This window comes from Zootermopsis nevadensis, unplaced genomic scaffold, assembly GCF_977971745.1.
Source record: "Zootermopsis nevadensis isolate Lab colony 2312 unplaced genomic scaffold, Znev_1.0 Znev_ptg000004l, whole genome shotgun sequence".
NCBI lineage: Eukaryota > Metazoa > Arthropoda > Insecta > Blattodea > Termopsidae > Zootermopsis > Zootermopsis nevadensis.
In genome coordinates this window covers 1,858,579-1,879,653 of record NW_028259136.1, presented here as the reverse complement: position 1 = coordinate 1,879,653, position 21,075 = coordinate 1,858,579, and the positions used below count along the sequence as shown (strand labels likewise).

The 21,075-nt window shown below is 36.4% G+C and overlaps 1 protein-coding gene across 3 annotated transcripts in view; it reads left to right on the top strand.

Annotated features, from left to right (window-relative positions):
* The first annotated feature begins 739 nt into the window (after positions 1-739).
* LOC110827094 (QRFP-like peptide receptor) overlaps positions 740-21,075 on the top strand; it is an 85,724-nt gene continuing 65,388 nt past the window's right edge. Inside the window, exons 1-2 of one of the 3 annotated variants that reach the window (XM_087342857.1) lie at positions 740-909; positions 2,801-3,030. In XM_087342857.1, the coding sequence (XP_087198983.1) occupies positions 2,810-3,030 (221 nt within the window). In that variant the 5' untranslated portion in view covers positions 740-909; positions 2,801-2,809. Of the gene's footprint in view, positions 910-2,730; positions 3,031-21,075 lie in introns of all 3 variants that reach the window. The other 2 variants (XM_087342856.1, XM_022058428.2) reach the window with 2 other exon arrangements.

The following is a 21,075-nucleotide window of genomic DNA, read 5'->3' as shown; positions in this document are numbered from 1 at the left end:
GACCGGGCTTTAGTCTTCTGTAGATGCACCTATAGTTTGTTACCAAGAGTGAGAGAATAACACGGTCTACAGCAACACGGTTAACATAATATAGTTAAATTTCTTGCTCAGTTTGATGGCACTTCATGCGATTGGAATCCACAAATTGAGCAATCAGCCTACAGATCACTCTAACAGCCGCAACTAACGCTGAATATTAATCATAACGAGTCCTTATTCCATCTCATGTACTAATTTTCGTTTTATGAGCTGTTTTTTTTGGGATCTTGGTAAGTTCGATTTCGTCTCATGTTAACCAGAAGTTACAATGGATCGATACGGACAAGACTGAATTTTTCATTTCGTTACCAACTTTTCTAAGGAACGTATCGCCTTCAGCTTCAGTGTTACATTTCAATCCTAACGCCGTCTGAAAGTTAAACCCTAAATATGGAGGTGATATGTTCTCGAGCAGCGTTGGTAACCATCTACAAGATTACACGTCGTCACAACCTGGAAGACCATCATGAACATCGCGTACCATAACCATAAGTCTCATGACAAATGCGTGGAATTGTGTGTACAGAATCGGGAACACACGTTTTCGCTTTCATATCGGATTTCGAAAAATTGTCTCCGCAAAAGTTAGTTACAGGCAGAGACGCACACATGCGTCACAGGGTTCACCCCTCCTGCCTGCGCCAGGCAGCCGGTGCGTCGCGGTGAACCAAGGGGCACGATCTCAGTGTCGACCGTCTCGCGGTGCATGATGGTCACTCGGTTATGGGTGTGAAGTGTTCCCGAACAATACTCAACTCCCAGCCAGCGACCGCGGAAAAGCTGCCTCATTTCGAAGTTTGAAAACCGTAAAATCCGGGTTTTACAGATGAAATAGATTCGTCAGCTGTAAAGCGTAAAGAGGATTTACTTGTACGTGTCTGGTGAATTTTAATTTCAATGTGGAGAGATTAAAGTACAATAATTAAAAGCATAAAACAAAAGCCACGCAAAATTAATCGGGCTTTTATTTATTGCGCGACATTTTTCTCGGATTGATTCTTAGAAGTGACCGTAATTACAGGAAGATCTACTGGTTCAAATCCTTACTCACCTTGAATTATCTGAGCACATGCTAAAGATAATTTCCTGAAAAAATATAGGCAAAATAGTAAAACGCGGTGTTGCAGTGGTCAAACTTTGTTTACAACCAGTCTGATTGTGAATATGTGCACTAAACTTTGACTTTCGTCAAGTAATTCAATGAATATTTAAATTAAATTCTAGGTGCGACACAGGAGCGATATCAAAATTATACAGGAATTCACATTTTAGTAAATTTCTGTTATCAGTTTTCTTTTATGATACTGTTTAATTCATTTTTAAGTTCGGAGTTAGTTAGTTACTTGTTTTTAATAATGTTCGCAAGCAAGACCCATAAAACGGACTGTAATATCCAAATCAATCCCACCTGCACAGGTGAACAACAAGGCACAATATAAATGAGTGTTTAGTAGTTCTCGTAATCAAAGGTATTTGGTTCGGAAGTGTCGATACCGCTGTCAGGTTCCGTAATTATTATCTACGAATTGTCTTGCAATTTAACATTACATAAACAATAATTTAATTTAAACGTAACTGTCACTCATGATCGTTGTAATTGATTCGATACATTTTATGATACACATACAAAATTGTTTGTTAGCTTATCATACTATATATTTATAAAGATTAATATAATTAATGAAACGAATTAGGCCTATATGATACTAGACGATATTCACACATTGAACTTAGGATACAAAGCGATGTATTTAAAAATATTTACAAAATTTAATATTTGAATAATAAGTTTTCATGATGCAGACGTATTGCTACATTCCATTCCACACCACATCACACTAAACCTATATCAAACTCTGACTAAAATTTTCCAAGAAATTTGCTATTATCACTGACCATTAAAACTCTTGGACTTCCAATTTACTAATTCTTAGACATTTTTCCAGTTTGCAATAGCTGGTTGGAGCTGAAATTAATTTTTGTGGCTCTATTTAGTTTCAATACAATAGGGCCCTCCTATATAATCTTTGCTCTTTTGAGAGACAGACTTTTTTCATAAATAAGTTTGGCATTACATCGCTACCCTTTCAAAAAAATAATTTACTGTGTGACACGCAAACTAAAAATGTGGTGAGATAATATTTTGGAAATGCATAATATACGCATGAAGAGAGTTAAATAAACGTAATATTACTAACCACACAGAAACGAAAGCAATAAGCACATGATTTTTGTTTAATTTATTAACAATCGCGAGTAATCAATACAGGTGAGCATACTTTAAACAGTTAATGGTTTTAAGGTTTTTCTTGGTAATCGACACTAGAGAAACGGCCATTTCAAATACACGTTCTTTACTTGGAAAACATTTGATTCCGAAGAAAACGTATTTGTAATTTACGGCATAAAATTAACTTTTTCCCGTATCCGCAGGAAATAAGCGTAATAGAAAGTCCGAACCGAAACCCTAGAGAAATAAAATACAAATAAGTGTGGAACGCTACATATGAACCTGAATTTTCGTTTATTAAATTTCCGATTTTTCGAATTCAAAATTCTTAACAGTGAAATCTGAACAGAGATTTCTCCCCGTCGGGAATAGCAAGTAGAGTCGACGAAACCCGTACCCGCGAACGAATATTTAATCTCTGTATAACTTATACTCTGTAGCTGATGAATCTGTTACTAAAGCTAGGAATTAGGACTTCGTGTGACGGCAGATAAGGCCTGATCTTGCGTTGAAACTGTTTGCAAATAACAGACGGGCACCATGGAGGACAACTCGACGGAGGTGTGGTACAGTGAAGCTCCTACCCCTAACTACAGCACTCATTTAGACACGTATCCGATTGTGAAGGGCTTCTTGGACTCTCAGTGGGTGTTACAGGAGAACATCATGCTCATAACTCTGTACCTGCCACTGCTCGTCCTGGCCGCCACTGCCAACATACTTGTCATAGTTGTCGTCATCAAATACCATTACATGAGAAGGTAAGTGGAAGCTAATGCTTGGCCTTAAGGCGATAATCCGGTTCACACCTCTTCGGAAATACCCGGCCTTTTATAGAATCCGAGGGCTCATTACTGTATTCAAAATAGCTCACCACTGGCCGTTAACCTGAGCCAGGTAAATCAAGTCCAAATCCTCACATACTATTCCTTTAAGATGCTCATTAATATTATCTACCGACTTAATCTCCCAAGTGGTTTATTCCTGTCAGTTTCTCAGATTAAAATTATGTGAAAATTTCTCATTTTTCCCAGGCTGCATTTCCCGCCATCGTTAAAGACTTCCAGGGAAGAAACTTTCAATTAGTTTTTCAGGCACTTCTCTGCAGGCCGTAATCCTAATCATTGGGTTCTCTAATCGCATTCAGGCAGGCGGCACAGTTCTTTAGATGAATTTGAGCCTTGGTGCACTCTGCGTCTCAAGACAAAACACAAAAATCGCTTACAAGCACTGGGAGGAATTCTCATGGAAGAAACTTGGCAAACCACAATCATTACAGCTGGTCTGTGGCCAGTACTTGAACCGGCTACTTCTTCAACACGAATCACACGCTAGTCCGCTCGATGGCTGGAATGTTTTATCCTAAACTGAAGCTTAAATGTAGTATTTAACCGGGAAGGGATGTGGTAATGGAGAAAACCAAGACAAAAATAACTTCTTTACACAGCGTATTCTAAGAATGTATTTAGTTTTAACGCGATGAAGAGTGATGATTTCATGGCTTGTATATTTTTGAAATCCCACAAGGGTAACTGAATAAATAAAGCGACAATAGAAAACGCATTCTTACACGTCTTCAAGTTTAACCAATAAAGTTATTTTTCTGTACACACCAGAGTGGGCAAACTAGCGGCCCACGGGCCACATCCGGCCCAAGACCACTTGTAACCGGGCTACTGAACTATTCTTAATTTGTTAGTAGTTACTTCAAGCTCATCTACTTTCTTGACTTCGAAGGATCTGAAAAAATTCTCGTCTGCTGCTTTACTTAAAAGTGTTACAAATTCTATTGACTCTAAATTCCTAAAGTCAAATTCAAGTTTTCGGATAAAAGTGTGTCAGACACAAGCTATTAAAGAAGCAATTTTGGAATCATATGTAACTTTATAGCGGTCCGTGCACAGTTCAATAATATTTATATCTGAGCATTTACTGTGGTGACTTCTAATTTCTTAGCTCTTGCGTCCAACAGGAAATCTATTCCTGTCCTGAGGGAAATAACAGATGGACCACCCCGGTACACTAATTCAAGTGGATTTCCACAGGTCACTAGGGAATCTGTGTGACGCATAACACCCTGAGTCACATATCTTAGGACAGAGGCGTGCAGCAAATCACTTGCGATTTATTTTAACTGTTCGCAGACCAACAGATTGTTTTCCTTTCAAGTTTATTTTCCAATTCGTTACTAGGTTAAAATAAAGCTTACAATAAGGTGTGTACAATGCGAGATATGTAGACACTGATCTTGCATGCTTATTCGTGCATTTCCAGACAGATATTAGGGGCAGACGTTGTAACCATGAGTAGTGGATGAAATGGAATCGGGAGGCTTATGCCCAACGGCTGATTCTGTTATCAGCGGTATCGAACTTCTGCTGTCATACAATTAATCATAATTATGAGTTATAAATGGAATTTATAAATAGAGATTTCAGGCTTTCACGGTGGCGAGTATGTAGATGGAGGGGTTGTTAGATCACAACCACCCAGAAGACAGCCTTATTAGAAATTTGCATAAGTTCTAGCGACGACCATCTTTGTGGTTTGAAGAAAGTTGCTCAGAAAGATGGTTACATTCACATTCCTATTTTAATATCCGACCATTCTTCTCTTTGATTCAAGTGCCACTTTGTACATCCGTCCAGATCTCAACTTCATGGGCGTTTGAAAGACATGAGAACATGTAAAGGAATAAAATCACTCTTGCATCTGCCTGTGGTGAAACTAAATTTCCAGGAACTTCGAAAAATAAGAATACCCTGCTCAAAAGTAAAAGCAGTGGTAATCTGCTTGCAGAAAACCTATTCTGTCCTCTATTTCACACTTTCTCAGACAAATATCTTAGTTCACACAATGCGCTGTGTACCGAGATCGTCTACAGGAAGAAAAATTCCGAACTAGACGGAGAAACTTCAAAGTATAACGCAGTATTATAGACTTAGAACAGTACACACATAGAAATATTATTTTATTAAACATATAGTTTTCAGACAATTTGATTTAGAGAAAATGTAACTATAAGATTCGACAGCGAAATTCTGAAATATAAAGAGAAATAGGTACTATACTATAGATATTATAGCCCATTTTTCATTGCTTTGTTTATTTCAGTACATGATCATAAAATGTGAAATGTGATCGAGTCGACACAGTATTGTATAAACTAGGAAATGTAGTCAGTATTTTTATTTCACTCCCGTTTATAAACATTTCTGTTCTAATTAATTTTACCTCCGCATATCACAGACGCAGGGTATGACAGGCGGATTAAGTTATAGGCCTGTTCGAAGGACGCGTTTTTACGAACTCTAAAATCACGCTCTTCTTTCATCAAGTTCATGGACCTTATTTGAATGTAAAACATTAAAAAGAAAAAGTCTTATATATATATACCAGTACTCTTAAACATATTAAACTTAAGAGACTCTTTGGTCCTTGAGGAAAAAACCCAGCGCTTTTACATTTTCAATTAAATTAGATGTTCCATCCTACCAATCAATGCAAAATCCATTTATACAGAATGTCTGTAATGCATTATTACTGAAAATTGAGCTGAATGTTTTCAAACAGCGTATTATTAAACGATTTGGCAAAATTAGACTACGTTTCATTGTACTGCTAACTTCATCGTGCTAAATTTAGATTCGCCGAACTCCATATGCTCTTTCGAAACCTATTAAATTGTTCCATTCACTCATTCTAACTGTCTGGTCTTATACATTCTATTGGACTTTATCCGTCGTCTGTTTGTAATTAAAATCACGACGTTTCGGAATTCCGTTCTTATACTTCCGTCTTCAAGTGATCGTTGAGACTACAAAACCCGAAGCCAAAGTCATCAATTATTGTTGAAGCAGATGCTTTAACAATGTTTTGACTTCACTCATTGCGAAACACTATACCACTGAATTCCTTTTGAAGTTATGTATGAACCGAGGCACCAAAAGCTGTCTGTGGGCCTATTTATAATCCGCTGACAGACAATTTGCAGTTCTATAAAAAAGTGTGGAAACGGGATTAAACACGTTCATTCACTCATGACCACAATGGTCCGAAAGAAGGAATTTAGAAGAAACAGATGCCTTCCAGGAGCTCTCAGACTGGCTACACAAACGCTGTCAGCATGGCTTCTACAGTTATGGACAAGAGAAACATTCTTTTGTGATAAATAGCAAAGCGTGGGCACAAAGTTATTTCTCGCTATGCTGTGTGAATCATTATGTTATTGATAAGTCTGTCGGTTTTGCTATCGGACGTTTCTCTACAGACGCCTATAAAGCCACGAAGCTGTAGAAGTGCTGACAAGAGCCGGGTAACGATTATCAGTTAAGGGTATTGTTTAGGCCTACGTGCCTTTGCAAAGTCATCAATCACAGCCTTCAATTTTCCATTAACTAGTTATAAAGTGCACAACCCTTCCTGAGAAGCTAATTGTAGCTCAGCTTTTACAAAAATAATCTTAATTCATTATGGCATCCAAAGGTTTATTACCGTGTTCACAACAGCCCGCCACTGGGCCCTATTCCACAATCCTCCAACCAAATTTCTTAAGATAAATTTTAAAATTTCTTGCCACCTGAACACATGCCTTTCCATATTTCGACCAAAATTACATACAGTGAAAGACTGTAATCTTGATACTTGCGGGGTGAGGAAGTGGGGTGAAGGAAGAAGGAGGAAAGGTAGCGTCTGCCTTCAACGCTTCGGACTTCCTCGTATAACTTGTCCATCTCATCCTCAGAATACCGCTGAAGAGTAAAAATGTTGAAGCTCCTCATAACGACATTTTCTCCAACTTCCTGTCACCTCATTTCTACTACGTCAGATTATTCTTTTCAGTATCCTGTTCTCATAGATACTCAATCTGTGAAATAAATAGATTTTTGTTGTGGTAAGGATACTTATGAAGTTCTTTGGAGAAACGCTGTCTCCATCATCAGGGCTGAAACTATGATATCTATCGATGAGTCTATATGGCACCAAAACCCATAATAAGATATTATATCTGAGTTATTCTCTTGATGTGAGATAAATTCGTATATTTCAATATTTACATGATAACAGACGGGAGGACAAGATTCAGTTGGAAAGACAAAGCGACGGAAAGAACCGACAGTGACCTGTTTTAATGTGCAATTCCGGGATTTTCCTGAAGGGACTGAGGAAAACAATAAAATGCATCAGCTGATTTACGTCTGTGTACTTCCTAAACGCGAGTCAGACGCGTTATACCTGCACCAATACACTTGATGAAAGGATTATTATCAACAGGTCATGGTAATCGGCAAATTTAATTTCACATCAACTGTGTCCAGTTTGTGGCAGCTGCTGTACTCAAGAGTACTCTTTTACCTGCTTTTAGGTCAGCTTTAGCTGCCATGATAAAAAGAAACACCTAAACTCTTTTCAAGAGCGTTCCATTTGGGAATATAAAAATACGACACAGACCTTAGTAAAACATCGGAATTATTCCTGTTCCCATAAACTGGCTCGTCCTTGGGTTAATTTCCCATGAAGTACGTTATTTTTTAATCATCACTAGCGTCCGTTCGAGAGAACAATTAAAAAATTACATTTTCTGTTATTAGCACCATTTTAATATCTTTTTCATTAACAATAAATACATGGATGAAAGTTCCTCTTGAGAAGCTGACAGTCGCTCATCCAGGAAAGATATTTTTTGCTTCTTTGGAAACCTAATGTTCATTACCGTGTTTACAATACTTTATCCTGAGCCAGCCTTATCCAATCAACACCTTCACATCCTGCTTCTTTAGAACGAATTCTATCTTTCCATCGAAGCCCTGGTTTGAAAAGTAGTGTCTTCCTCAGATTTCCGACTAAAATATTGTAACCATTCCTCACCGCCTATATTTGTGCTACATTTCAAACCCATCCAACCCTATTTTATTTCATAAAATTAACATCAGGAGTACAAACTATAAAGCCTCGCTATGAAATATTCTCCATCGTAATTTTACTTCAGTAGTCATTCACAAATCGAATGGTTCAAATCGGGAACAAGATAGAGGAATGTAATAGATGCGAAAGGGAAGTAATTCTAAAACGGTGGGGAGTGTAATATTTCAGTCAATGCAACAGCAGACTCTTTAATTCTTTTTCTGACCATGTTTGATGAATCTCGTAACAGAACTAACCAAAGTTTACACACTAATTCACGTTATCTTTCGACTGGTACACCATTAAGTTCTCTCAGACAACGTTGTAATTGACGCTCTGATATTTTTAAGCGATGGGGTTAAACAAATATGCGTTTTGCACACGGAAAGCTCCATCACGCTCTTCACGTTGACAGAAGGATGGTCAAAACATCCCTCTTCAAGTGGAAAAGTATACAACACCGAGGTTTGGTTGCTTGTTTACGTCTCAGATTGAGCAGTGCCAATGTGACATGTTAGAATAATTTTTAAACATGAACTTGGATTATCGGAATATTCCTGGACTGTTCCTTTTGTGTTAGTGTTACAGGGAAACTAAGGATGAATAAAAGATAATGCAATGGTCATATAATTCATTTGTATACTGCGTAGTCACAAGCTGTTATAAACAATGATGGTGAAAGAAATTATGTAGCCTGTATATACACGTTGACGATGATAATTATGACGGAGATAATGATGGTAACAATAATAATAGGTAAACGTAAAACTGTCTCTGCTTCTGTGTTATGAAGACAGACAGGAGTTATAAGTAGAGATAAAGTTCTGCATATTCTAAACCCAGTTATTGGATGGACGTGAGTAGTCAATTTCACGCTTCGGTAATTCTGCATCCTGGGAATAATCTTCTAGCATCAATTAGATATGTGGATGGGTGGACTCCAAAGCTGGCATGAAGTAGTGACGACAAGCAAAGTCCCATCCCTGGTCACAAACCCATTACGTGTTATTTTACTGACTGTAATAATAATAATAATAATAATATGAGGAATAAAATAAACAAGAACATATGATACTACACACAACCGGAGGCAACAAAAAAGATCATATGGATGGTTGCAGGTTCGTTACACAAACGTATCTTTCTGGCACAATAAAGTATGCAGCATCACGCTCAAAAACTTAGAATTATTAACAATGTAACTTGCATTCAAATGATCTATTAAAAATGACAGCATATGCCACAAACGCAACTATTGTACTGTGACAGAGCACTATAACTATTTTCATGACATCTGGTAGGATAGTGATAGACACGTCCACGAAAAAAATATAAATTGCATAATCTATGTTGTTACTGTAGCAACAGTGCTACAGAGCGTACACCTGATTCTGAAGAGAAGTCCCAATTGTCGTTCAAAATTTTATTTAGCCTACAGACCATACTCGCCCATTACGTTACTCTCTTTTTCCTTAATTAAACTCAATCTATGCATTTCAGGTTAAATAACAGAATTTTTTCTAGCTCGTTTTATGTTAAATTTTTATTGTGTCCTGGACCAGATCTCTATGCTAATAATGGGACAATGCATCAAATTCGAACATTATTGTATCCCCCAATCTAACAAACTCGCCTTCGTAATCATCATACCATTCGTATAATCTCTGCAGTTAAGATGACGTCATCAAATATAAAAAAATATTCGATACATCTACTGCCATATTTAAAGGAAAGATTATAGAATCAGTGAAAAACAGTTTTAGAGGGCTTCGAAAAGCTATACTGAATTCTACGAAATGCACATTTACCACTAGAAGATAGAATCGCTTCATATTCTTGGAATCTTCCATTGAAACACAAGGCTATTTGCCTCAAATTTAACGCTATACAAACTTCCAGCAGCTGTCATGAAGCCACTCTGTATATATTTGCAAATTTATAGACGCGTTCATGAGACTTCCCAAACATTCAAATGTGTAAATGTGAGCCGCAGAATTCCAAGCAAGAAACCTATTTGTAGGCTAGCAAGTGGGATACCATTCAACGGAGTAACACTTTCCGTATATCAACACTGAGGCCACATTCAATGTAGACTCTGTCATTAACTCGAAGACAGATAATTGTTTAAAATTTTAGAGCCATAAATGGAACGTTTGTCCCTGTGATTCTTTTCGTTTTCAGTAACACACATTATCCATTGCAATTTCTGAACCAAAAATCGATATATTTTCGCAAAAGGGGAGCCTGGAAAGTATAAATAGCCCACTCTTCCAGAACGGGGAGACGAAATATGGACGTGATTATTATACGAACAGTATAACAAATCAGTACCCAGGCACTTGAAGAACGGGTCGTTCCCAGTACCCGGTATCCAGTTAACAAATTGTGAGATAATCAGGCATGATAAGATTTTCATGCTGCAACTCTTCTACGAACTCCTTTTTTGAAAGTTGTCTAATATTACGTATTTTCCCCAACAATTTATCTTTCACAAAAGAAAGCTTGTAAACTAGAAAAATGGAACATTTTACAATTAATAGATTTTCTAGAACACATAAAATTTCGCAGTCTACAGTTAATGAATGGGGTTTGTCTTGTACATTGAATTACAGCACTTTTGATCTCACGTCACATGCTTGCATGTCGGCGTCAGAGTACAGTGATTACAGAGTATCAAATTGACCTAGTCCACAATGTTATGATGACACAGAGTTGCACGAAAATTGATCACCTAGTAACTAAAATAACAGCATTGGACGCAAATATACACGAACGTCATTAACAGGGTTTCTCACAAGAATGGAAGAGTGGGATCGAATCCCACTAGAGACATTAATGTCTGTCCACGTTTTCTGTGTTGTGCTACTTTGTATATGTAAAAGGTTTTGCGACTGGCCGAACCCCGTCTAAAAATTCCTACCAAATTTCTTGAAACATTCAATGTTATTTCTGAATTGAAATAGGCTAGGGGACCTAATCTGTAACAGCTGAAGAAAAAGGAATGTAGGTCTTGAAAGAAACTCACACGGGAATATAATTATATAACAGAAATGACTAAATTAGGATTTGTCGAGAGAATTTCATTTTCATTCGCGTCGTTCTACTGTAGTTAGTACTTGACTGTTAACTAGATAAATACCTTATAATTACTGCACAGCACACACGTTTTGAAAATAATCCATGGTACTTTTCTCTTTTCACGGAGGTTATCAGGAAATAGTAACTATTAGTTACACGAGGAAGTGATCTATTTCTGTCTATGATTTACACGGTATAAATTCCAGCTACGTTACAAACCTACTCGCAGTTGTCGGCTAAAGTAGTCTTACAGCAACTTCAAAAGTTTGCGATCTATATTTGTTATAATCACATCAATGCATTGAGGACACACGGTATACATTCTAGGAATCCATATTTCCGTCTAACAGTATTTATGATAACTTCATTGTGAACAGAAAATCGTTACTACTGAGAGTACAGATACAACAAGTATTTGATGCAAAATTATATTTAAAATGCGACGATTCCAGGGATGTTTATTAGTTCTATCAACAACACACTTGCGTTTGTAACATAAATATACACCGTATGAAATGGGTATGAGAAATCACAGAGAACGTATACGAAAAATGTTCACTCTGAACTGGATTAGGCATTCCCACTATCGTTGCGTCGTAAGACTTGTCAATCGAAAACATCAAAAGAACATGTCTAATATTCAACTCTCGCATTTTAAGATGTTAAAGTAAATAAAAATAGTTTTTTTTTATTTTGGCGTGACTATACTGTATTTCTTTACTTGAATTATACTTCAATTTACTTCTACGAACTCCGTTTCTGTCACACAATATGACTTAATTTGTAACAGTTACAAGTGCAATTTTGAATGACAAGAACTAGGAATATATCGTTATATGAAATTAGTTACAAACATAGTTTGAATAGGCTTGTACAACAACATTTAGGCACGATGTTAATGTAAGACTAATGGATTGTAGCACTATCCTTCTAAACTAGATCTAGCAAATGCATTCTTTCGTTTGAGATATTACAATAAACATTTTCTGTAATAATTTAAAAACAAAAGTAATATTTCTCAAATCTCGCTGAATACTGCAAGAGCATAAACATTAGTGAAAACCTGTATTTATATTTCTGCTTTTGTTCCTGGATTGAAAATCATTATTTCATTTACCTTAAAGTGTTTTTGCGAAAAAGCACCCGAATTTTGCATCACGTTACTATGACTCAACACCCGTTAAATTCTGGACACAGAAATACACACAGAAAAATGTTTTTATACAATCTGGAGCATTCATGAACTTTTAGGTATGTAATTGACTACTGAATGTCTTAAATAGACTTGGAAGGCAAGCTGGAACTCTGTAATGTGCAGTTTTCACACCATTCTTTACTAGGTTTTATTAAATTAAGAAGTACAATCCTCTCATTAGTTTGGCAAATTAAAGGAAAACGAGGATCCATTTCTTTTTAAACTTCCTAATTCCTTCTTTCCGTTCCACTAACACTCCTCTTCAAAACTTCTTTATTTTACTGCAAAAGCTGCTAATTAAATAGGAGACGTCACCACCTACAGAAGGAGAAATCTACCACGTTCATATCAAGCCATGATATTACCGTAGCAGCTCAGTGTCTCGACTGTCTGCTCCAGTAGTTTCTAACTTTTACAAAACAAACGGTGGCCGGGGGCCGAATAACTTTGCTTTCTGATATGATTTTCTTTAATTAAACGATAACAATTGCACCCACACGTAAATGTTGGCTCATCTCTTTCCTGTGTGGGCTAATTGTCGTCATCCGTGCGAATATATTTCCTTCAGGCATGCGGATCACAACCATGTAATATTCAATAATCTCTAATTTCTAAGATAATTTGTTGCTTCATTATGGATAAAACGTGAACATTTTTAAACTGTAAATTAATTATTTTAGTTAATTCAGTTTGTAGATTTACTATACACTTGATGCTGAAAAGGAACAAGAAAGTGCAAACAAGTGCTGTCTTCTGGGTTGCAGCGCTGCGTAGTCTGGTAGAAGATGACTCATCGCCATGATGATAGAGGCAGGAAGGACCTCTGAAACGTCGGTAACCTTCTACCACACTACACGGCACTACAACCCAGAAGACAGCTATCTACAAAATTAAATTCACCAGATAAGTTTCACTATCGAAATCAATTATTAAATATGATCCATATTAATCGAATTTTGAGTGGAAGATCAAACATGCTAACAAAATACAAAAAGACATTACATATCGATTTCGTAGACATACCGCATACAAGGCCTTTTCAAAGCTCCGAGTGGTTCTTGCGTAATAAATTTAATCGAAGCCTGTTGCGCAACTTTCATACAAGCACCCAATTATTTTTTGAAATCTAGTAACCTTATTTGATTAAACATTTCCCAGTGTGTACAATGCTGTAATTACATGACTATCAGCTTGCATCAGATCTAAAGTCTTGTCTCAAAAGGAGACATTCCTACAAAATTTAAATATCTTTTTCTTCCAACTACAGTTTAATTTCGCAAAATTCTTGCCCAAATACACAAGACATCAAGCCAATTTCTGGTGCCCATGAATGAATTGTTTATTCAGGACATAAAAGGAAGTCAACTTGAAACCGTTGGGAATATCCATTATCGATTTCAGTGGTCGATGATAGAGAAGTCGGAGAGTTTCAACATATGGATTTCTTTAAATATTTCGCATTTAAAACGAATTCAAAGCTTTGTTTTTGAGATTTAATATTATGAGATGTTAGTTGACTGCATTCCTCACCATCACACAAGTATTACCCGACTGCTTTAACATTTAAAATATGTGTAAAATCGTAAATAAATAAGTTTAGATTTAAAAATCAGAAGACAGCAATTATGCGCTGGGAGATCTCAGCCACGTCAGTGACTGAACATGGCCTGGATGATGGTTATTCAAGTTCTGACAGAGATGCTTGTCTTCGCAATCATATCCAGACCGACTCTGGGACCCACTCAGAAGGGATAAAGCGGAGAAAGCGTGAACCTGAGCACTCATACCCTGTGCAGAGAGTAAAACTGTGTGAAGCTACAGGCCCCAACACTACACCATCAAACGTCTTCATGGCGTGGAGTTTAATTAAGAACAGCGACAATTTTACGTCCCACCTTAAAGGACAACATTCACTTAAAGTTGACGTTAAGTACAGTTAATTTAATCTGAAATCAAATATAGCTAATGATGATTCTTGTGAAGGGATGACACTTTATTACCGTTATCAAGAGCCGTGATTTTATAAGGTGCACAGACATAAACTCCATATACATTTTCCGCCCCTTTTGGGTTACAATTTTTACACTTTAGCAAATTATTTTCATTCACGCTAACACTGAAACAATTCTCAATTTCCTTACACTGAGATTAGTTTGTGCTACGAAAATAATAACTTTTGCTACTATGTGCATGAGAGGGTAAATTGTCATCATAATACCTTTACATTAGACCAAGACGTTCTGTTACTTCTTATGTCCACTTCAAAGCTTATCGTGAGTAAATACCAAATGAATTTGTAATTTGGCATTATATTCCATTGTAAGCCAAATCTCAATTCATTTCTATGGATTCCATTTTTAGTGTCCTGCACATTACACTGGAACTTAAGGTTTTTAGTCGGCTTTGATCTCGTAGTGGTGTGCTGAGAAGCTTTCTAAAGTTCTTTTGTCTTCTGTCCAAAAAATATGTCCAATCCTCCGAACCTCCTAGCTTGTGATTTATGCTTAAACATGCCTTTGCTTCCTACAGACTTCCATTAATCACGTACGTCCATGGTACTTTAACACTAGTTCACAGAGAATGATCCCTAAAGTATCTATCTTCTTGAGAGTCCTACAGACTGTCTCAGAAAATATTCAGAGAACTTCAGGAGGTTCTTAATCAAGTAATTTGTGATACCAAAATGGTTTATTATGATGCGTCCGACACTCAGCCGTTACCGATTATGAGTATTTAAAGTCTTGTACATGGATCGTCAGCGTGAAATTAAATGGAAATATATATAATCTTTAGGACAATGGTGATCAACTTGCAAATGTAATACGTGACGCTGACTTCAAATAACTTGCAAAAAAAAAAAAAAAAACATTCCCTTGTCTCTCCAGTTCTCTCGGTCACTGGTCTAATTGCTAGGCGGCCATGGCCGACACTTAAAGACTGGATAAAGTGATATATGCACGCAACAGTTGATTGAAAACCGTTTAATAATGAAACAATCGCAATGCAGGAAAGATATGTGACGGCACCCACGCACTTACAAAAACTTTTCTTTTGGTCAAATGAAATAAAATATTTGTGAGAGATTGTCACAATAAACACGGAATATCATTGTTTTAGTACTCCATGTTAAGAAAATAATTCGGGCAAAGAACGGGCGCTGTAGCCAGATGTGAGTAAAACGCTCGAATATGAATGTTTACGGGTTTCAATACCAATGAATTTCGAGTGTACAAGTCTCTTTTCTTCCTCGTTAAATAAACTATACAGGCTGTGAAAAAATTATGGCAACGTCAGAATTGTTCAGCAGACATTTTTAGAATTATCGTTGGTGAACGAAACACCTCCATTAAACACGCAATCACTCTTCTTTCTTCTAGTGGTGATCTGTCAGCAATTACTGTAGGGATAAACCACTGATCTGGAAAATAAAAAGTATTGTAGTAAATTAATTATCATATCAGTGTGAACACAATATTGACACATTCATTTCTGGTGTAGCGTTTTGATCTCTGCTAGTGTCTCTTTCGCTCCTAATTTGTCCACACAGTACATCATTGATAAGCATTTCCCATTCGTCATTCTGAATTCTAGAAACAGATTAATTAATAACAAGTCCGAGTTATATCCAATTTAATAAATAAATTGCAGGTCCTACGACATCTCAAGACGAAAACTGATATGATGTGGGCTCCTTTCATGGCGCATCGGTTAGTAGTCATACAACTGATGTCAGATGATCTGGAACAATCTGTCTTCATTATGAGGCACACTAGGACATCACAAGGCAATATGAAGATTAGAATCAATATTTCTCCTACGTCAAAATACATGTTCCCATTTCATTCCTCTTATAATTCACGAGATGCGTAAATTTAATGTTCTACAGTTTCACGTGAAAGCACGAGAGACGAAGGAAGAAACATTTGTATATTTTCACTACGATGGCATGCTACGAGTTCGAAAATATGTCTGATCTGAGTCTTCCTGAAGAACACATTCCAACGTAAGGATCAGGGATATTAAATAAAAACAATTATACTCTAACACTTACATACACAGTGTTGAAACAAGAGTAGAGAAGTATTCTCAAGTTTTCCAAATATGTTCTTCACGACTTTGCGTATCTCATCAGTGAAAATGTATATAACAAAGAACGCATTCATAAAATATGTGCAATTCAATTTGGTGCACGTCTTTTAACGTATTAGCCACCAATTCCCATGTCTTCCAAGTGGTTTATTCCCTACAGTTTTCAAATCAAATTGTTGCAGCAATTTTTTCCAATCATGACGATCTCGCGCAGTAAAGTCTGTCCGAGTTCGAGGGTTTTCGTGAGATTGTGTAACTCAATTTTCGGTCGGTGAGGTGGTGTAAACCTCACCTCCAAATCCTAACTTGGAGGACCACCCCTTGTCGGCTTTCTTTATTCTTTTGGCTGTATAAAAACATGTCTTCTATATAGTGTTATCTATCGAAATCTAACGAAGATATAAGTAATAATATTTTTTAAATTCAACTATATAAAATCTGAATTCAAATTAACTCCGTATGTCTCGTCGTGAATTAACTGTATAATTAATTATATTTTACAATAATGCATATAAATTATCGATACACCGATAGCGTGTGCTTTGCTAGAAATGCATAAGACTCTGCAATACACGAACATGGCGACCAAAAGCGGATGCAAAAAATTGGAATTACTGCGTACTTCGAACCAAAGCATATCTTTACAATCCTTATATAAAAGAACTGATTAAAACCACAATTTCCTCAGAGTCAAAGCAACTGTCAATCAAATCCAGCCTTCTAAACGAGCAGCTTGTTACTTCCGAAACAGCGACTCATAATGCCGCAGGAAAGCAAGTACACTAATGACTTAATACACTTGGCGTAATCTACGCATTTTACTCTGTGTGTATGCGAAATTCAATTACGTTTCTTTCGCATAATTACCTCTGTGTTTAATAATTTGCTGAACATAAATTCACCAGTCTCTGTGTCACTTCTTCACAGACAAGAATTTGATATCATACAGCTACGTAGTTTATGACATTAATATTTAAATCGTAATACTTCACGGCGCACAGTAACACGTTACGTAAGTAATCCTATGTCAAGTAAGTGATAAAATTATATTCCAAATTTAGAGAAGAAACAACGCGCGTCCATTATACAGGTCATTTTGTTAATGTTCTTTTTTGAAAATAACAGCCGATTATTTTGAGAAAACAAAATCCCAATATACAGTGTAAATTGATGGTAACGCACGTGGTACTTATTTACAACCATGCCTTAGTGGGTTTATTTGCTATTTATATGTTTGCACAAAATTCACCAGTGCAGGTTGAGTCTGACGCTTTAGAAATAACGTATCTTCCAGCCATCCTCATACTCGAATTAACCACCACCACCAATAACAACAACAAGAACAACAACAATAATTCAATTCAATTCAATTAATTTATTTACGTGTTTGCCAACAGCAAGAAGCCAATAACAGGCAAAAACTGATAATATATACAATAATAGTGAAATAATAATGGGTAATATTACACAAACGGATTAACTAAACTTATACATGTACAGTATTAAATATAACTGCCAAGTACAGGCAAACCCAAAATAGAAACAATATTAACACAGAGCAAAAAATGAAGAAATATAAATAAAAACAAATAATCCACCTAGGGAACACTAATATAAATGTACATCGTTAAAGAAATACAAAAAAACAGATAACCAAGCTAGATCATTTCGCTTGTTGAGAACGTTCGCTCAAGGGAGACAATGTTTATGCTAAATACGTCCAAAGATTTACATACGTCATTTGCAGCGATGACGCACCTGGCTGAAGGACTATGTCTTAGCGCACTGCTCACACTAAAAGTAGAAAATTCTCTTATTTGCCTCGCCGGCACACGTAAACCAACAGCGTCCATAATGGAATGGCAATTTATTTTGCCCTTAAATACATTAATAAGAAATAACGCATCGAGATGTCGTCGTCTGGAATAAAGTGTTCTAAAATTTAAAGTAGATAGGATCAGTTCATATTTGCGGGGGATATTAAACTGGAAAAATCGGTAATTGCATAAACTGGAAAATTTTCTTTGAATATTTTCTAATTTATTAGAATCTGTCTGTGTAAGATTATTCCAAACGACCGAGGCATACTCAAGCTTTGACCTAATTAAAGCATTATATAAAACAACAAGGCTGTCTAGAGAGGAAAAATTATAAGTAATAAAACGAATAAGCCCTAAGATCCTTAGTGCCTGGGAATGAACACAATTTACATGACATAATAATAATAATAATAATAATACTTAACATATTACAAGGAAAGTGCTACAATCAGAAACTTGAAAGTTAAGTGGAAGGTTTCATCTTTGGTACCAGGAAAACCTGTGAAGAAAGAAGGACTAATAATAATAATAATAATAATAATGTGAATAAGCAACCCTGTTGATATCAGAGGATGAAAGGAATAAAACATTTACACTTCATCTTCCCGATGAAAACCGAAGTGTCTGTTTTAAGTTAAGAAATTAATATGCCTATTCTATAAATATAGACTGTGGAAGGGTGTTGAAGAACATTAAATAAGCATCGAGTACAGTAAAATACTGACTTGCATGTTCCGAGTAAGGATGCAATGATGAAGTTAACGCAATATCACGTAGGCAGGCCTACTTTCGAGGACCTGTAAAACGTCTGCCCAGTGTTTCGGCAGCTGACGTGATTTGTAGGGAGTGTAAAATAGTGAATTCGTTTCTAGCGTTCCGTATCCTTCTTCCACGCAATAAGCAGCCCGTTTTCATACCGATGTAGTATCAACAGCACGTACATTGGTTTTAACACTGCAGATAAACTGGGGGTAAAAGACCATGGAAATGTTTCAGCTAAACGACTTTGCTAACTCAGTAAGTTAGTAATGTCTGCTAAACCTTTACCACAAGCACGGAAATTCTTATATAAGCTATAGTTTTGAGACTATAATTCAGTTACTTCACTAGGAGAATAGGATACAAAATTAATCTTCATTTAATTCATTAATTTCTTTAATGACAGCACAAAAAGGCCCTATTCATGTTAATATGAATTCAGATGAAAGTCAGAAAATCTGGAACCAAATGCAATGGGTCTTTAGCATTAATATAAAACCTATCCGCAGCTGCTTTGGTCATTTAAAGAATTACATCCAGATTGGGCCTGTAGCCCACCCATCCTCCTGTTCAGTTGGTACCGGAGTTAAGCAAAGTAAATGTTTCATCCGAAGTTAAATACCGTTAACATGTTTACTGTGTTTATAAGAGTACCGGAAGATCACAACATCCTCGAAAAAATGATGGGGTTTATGATGATTGTACTGTAAGTTGTAAATAGGCAACCATCGCCCAGATGATGGAGGCAGCAAGTACCTGTGAAACGTCGGTAAACTTTTACCAGGCTACATGGTGAAACATCTCAGTAAATAATAACTTCGGTGAAAATACTGTGCACTCAATACTCGGTGACGAAATGTAGTGGAAAAATACTGGCGTGGAATGTCTTCTGGAGACGCTGATTTAGCCATTACTGCCACAGCCTTATATATGACGATGGTGTTTTCGTCAACATGACATCAATATGACGGGAAGATCTTTACACTCTCAATAAAACAAGGATTTTAGCCAAAGATAAACTGTAGTTCTACGATTTCAGAGCTTAGACAGAAACTGTACATTTACACATTAGCAGTTTTCATTCCAACGTAGGAAAAATGGTCCTCACAATTTCAGGATTCTGTGATAAATGGCACCAGTTTCTCTCTCACTTCAAAGGCCGTGGGACTAAAATGTAATTGCAGACTGTAGGACACGGCTATGATCATTGTCAGCAAACTGACAAAATGAATTCACAGTGGAAAGGTAGTGTCTATCTCTCTCTCTCTGTCAATCCGTTCGTAAGTTAATCTCCGAAATTATACAACATATTTCCAGCACGTTTACAACTGGGGATCTACACTAAAGTTTCTGGTGAAAATTTAATGTTGGTCTGTATCAGTCAATATAATTCCTAGTAAACACGAAGCTCAAATCTACCTAACAGATTTTCTAAAACTCTGGACCATATAAAACACGCGTGCATGACAAAATATAAGCCTCACGGGAAATATTCTTCCATTTTGCGAATGTTTATAAAATAAACCTACAAGGGTAAATAATGCGACTGTGCAGTCTGCCATCTGTATCAGAACTAATTTTGCATCATTGCGTTTTTAGTACATACATTAAAAATACATGTAAATACATAAAAAGACTGTAAACGTATACAGTATACCAACGTACTCCTAACGGACCAGTTCGGCAAGAGAAATTATAAACGATGTGCATAAAGATAATTCATTTGATATGATCCACGAATGTGAAGAACAATTGTGACTGCGATGAAATCTTACCTTTCAATAAACAAACAAACATTAAAGCACTTAGAGTTGTTCACTGAATTTAAAATTCACATAAAAATTGCCTAGAAGTCAAAACTATAAAATAGAAAATAAGCAATCAGTACTAACATTTCAGTGTTCACTGTTATTACACACGCTAGAAAAATAGTATTTAACACACTCTGAATGTCGCACTGT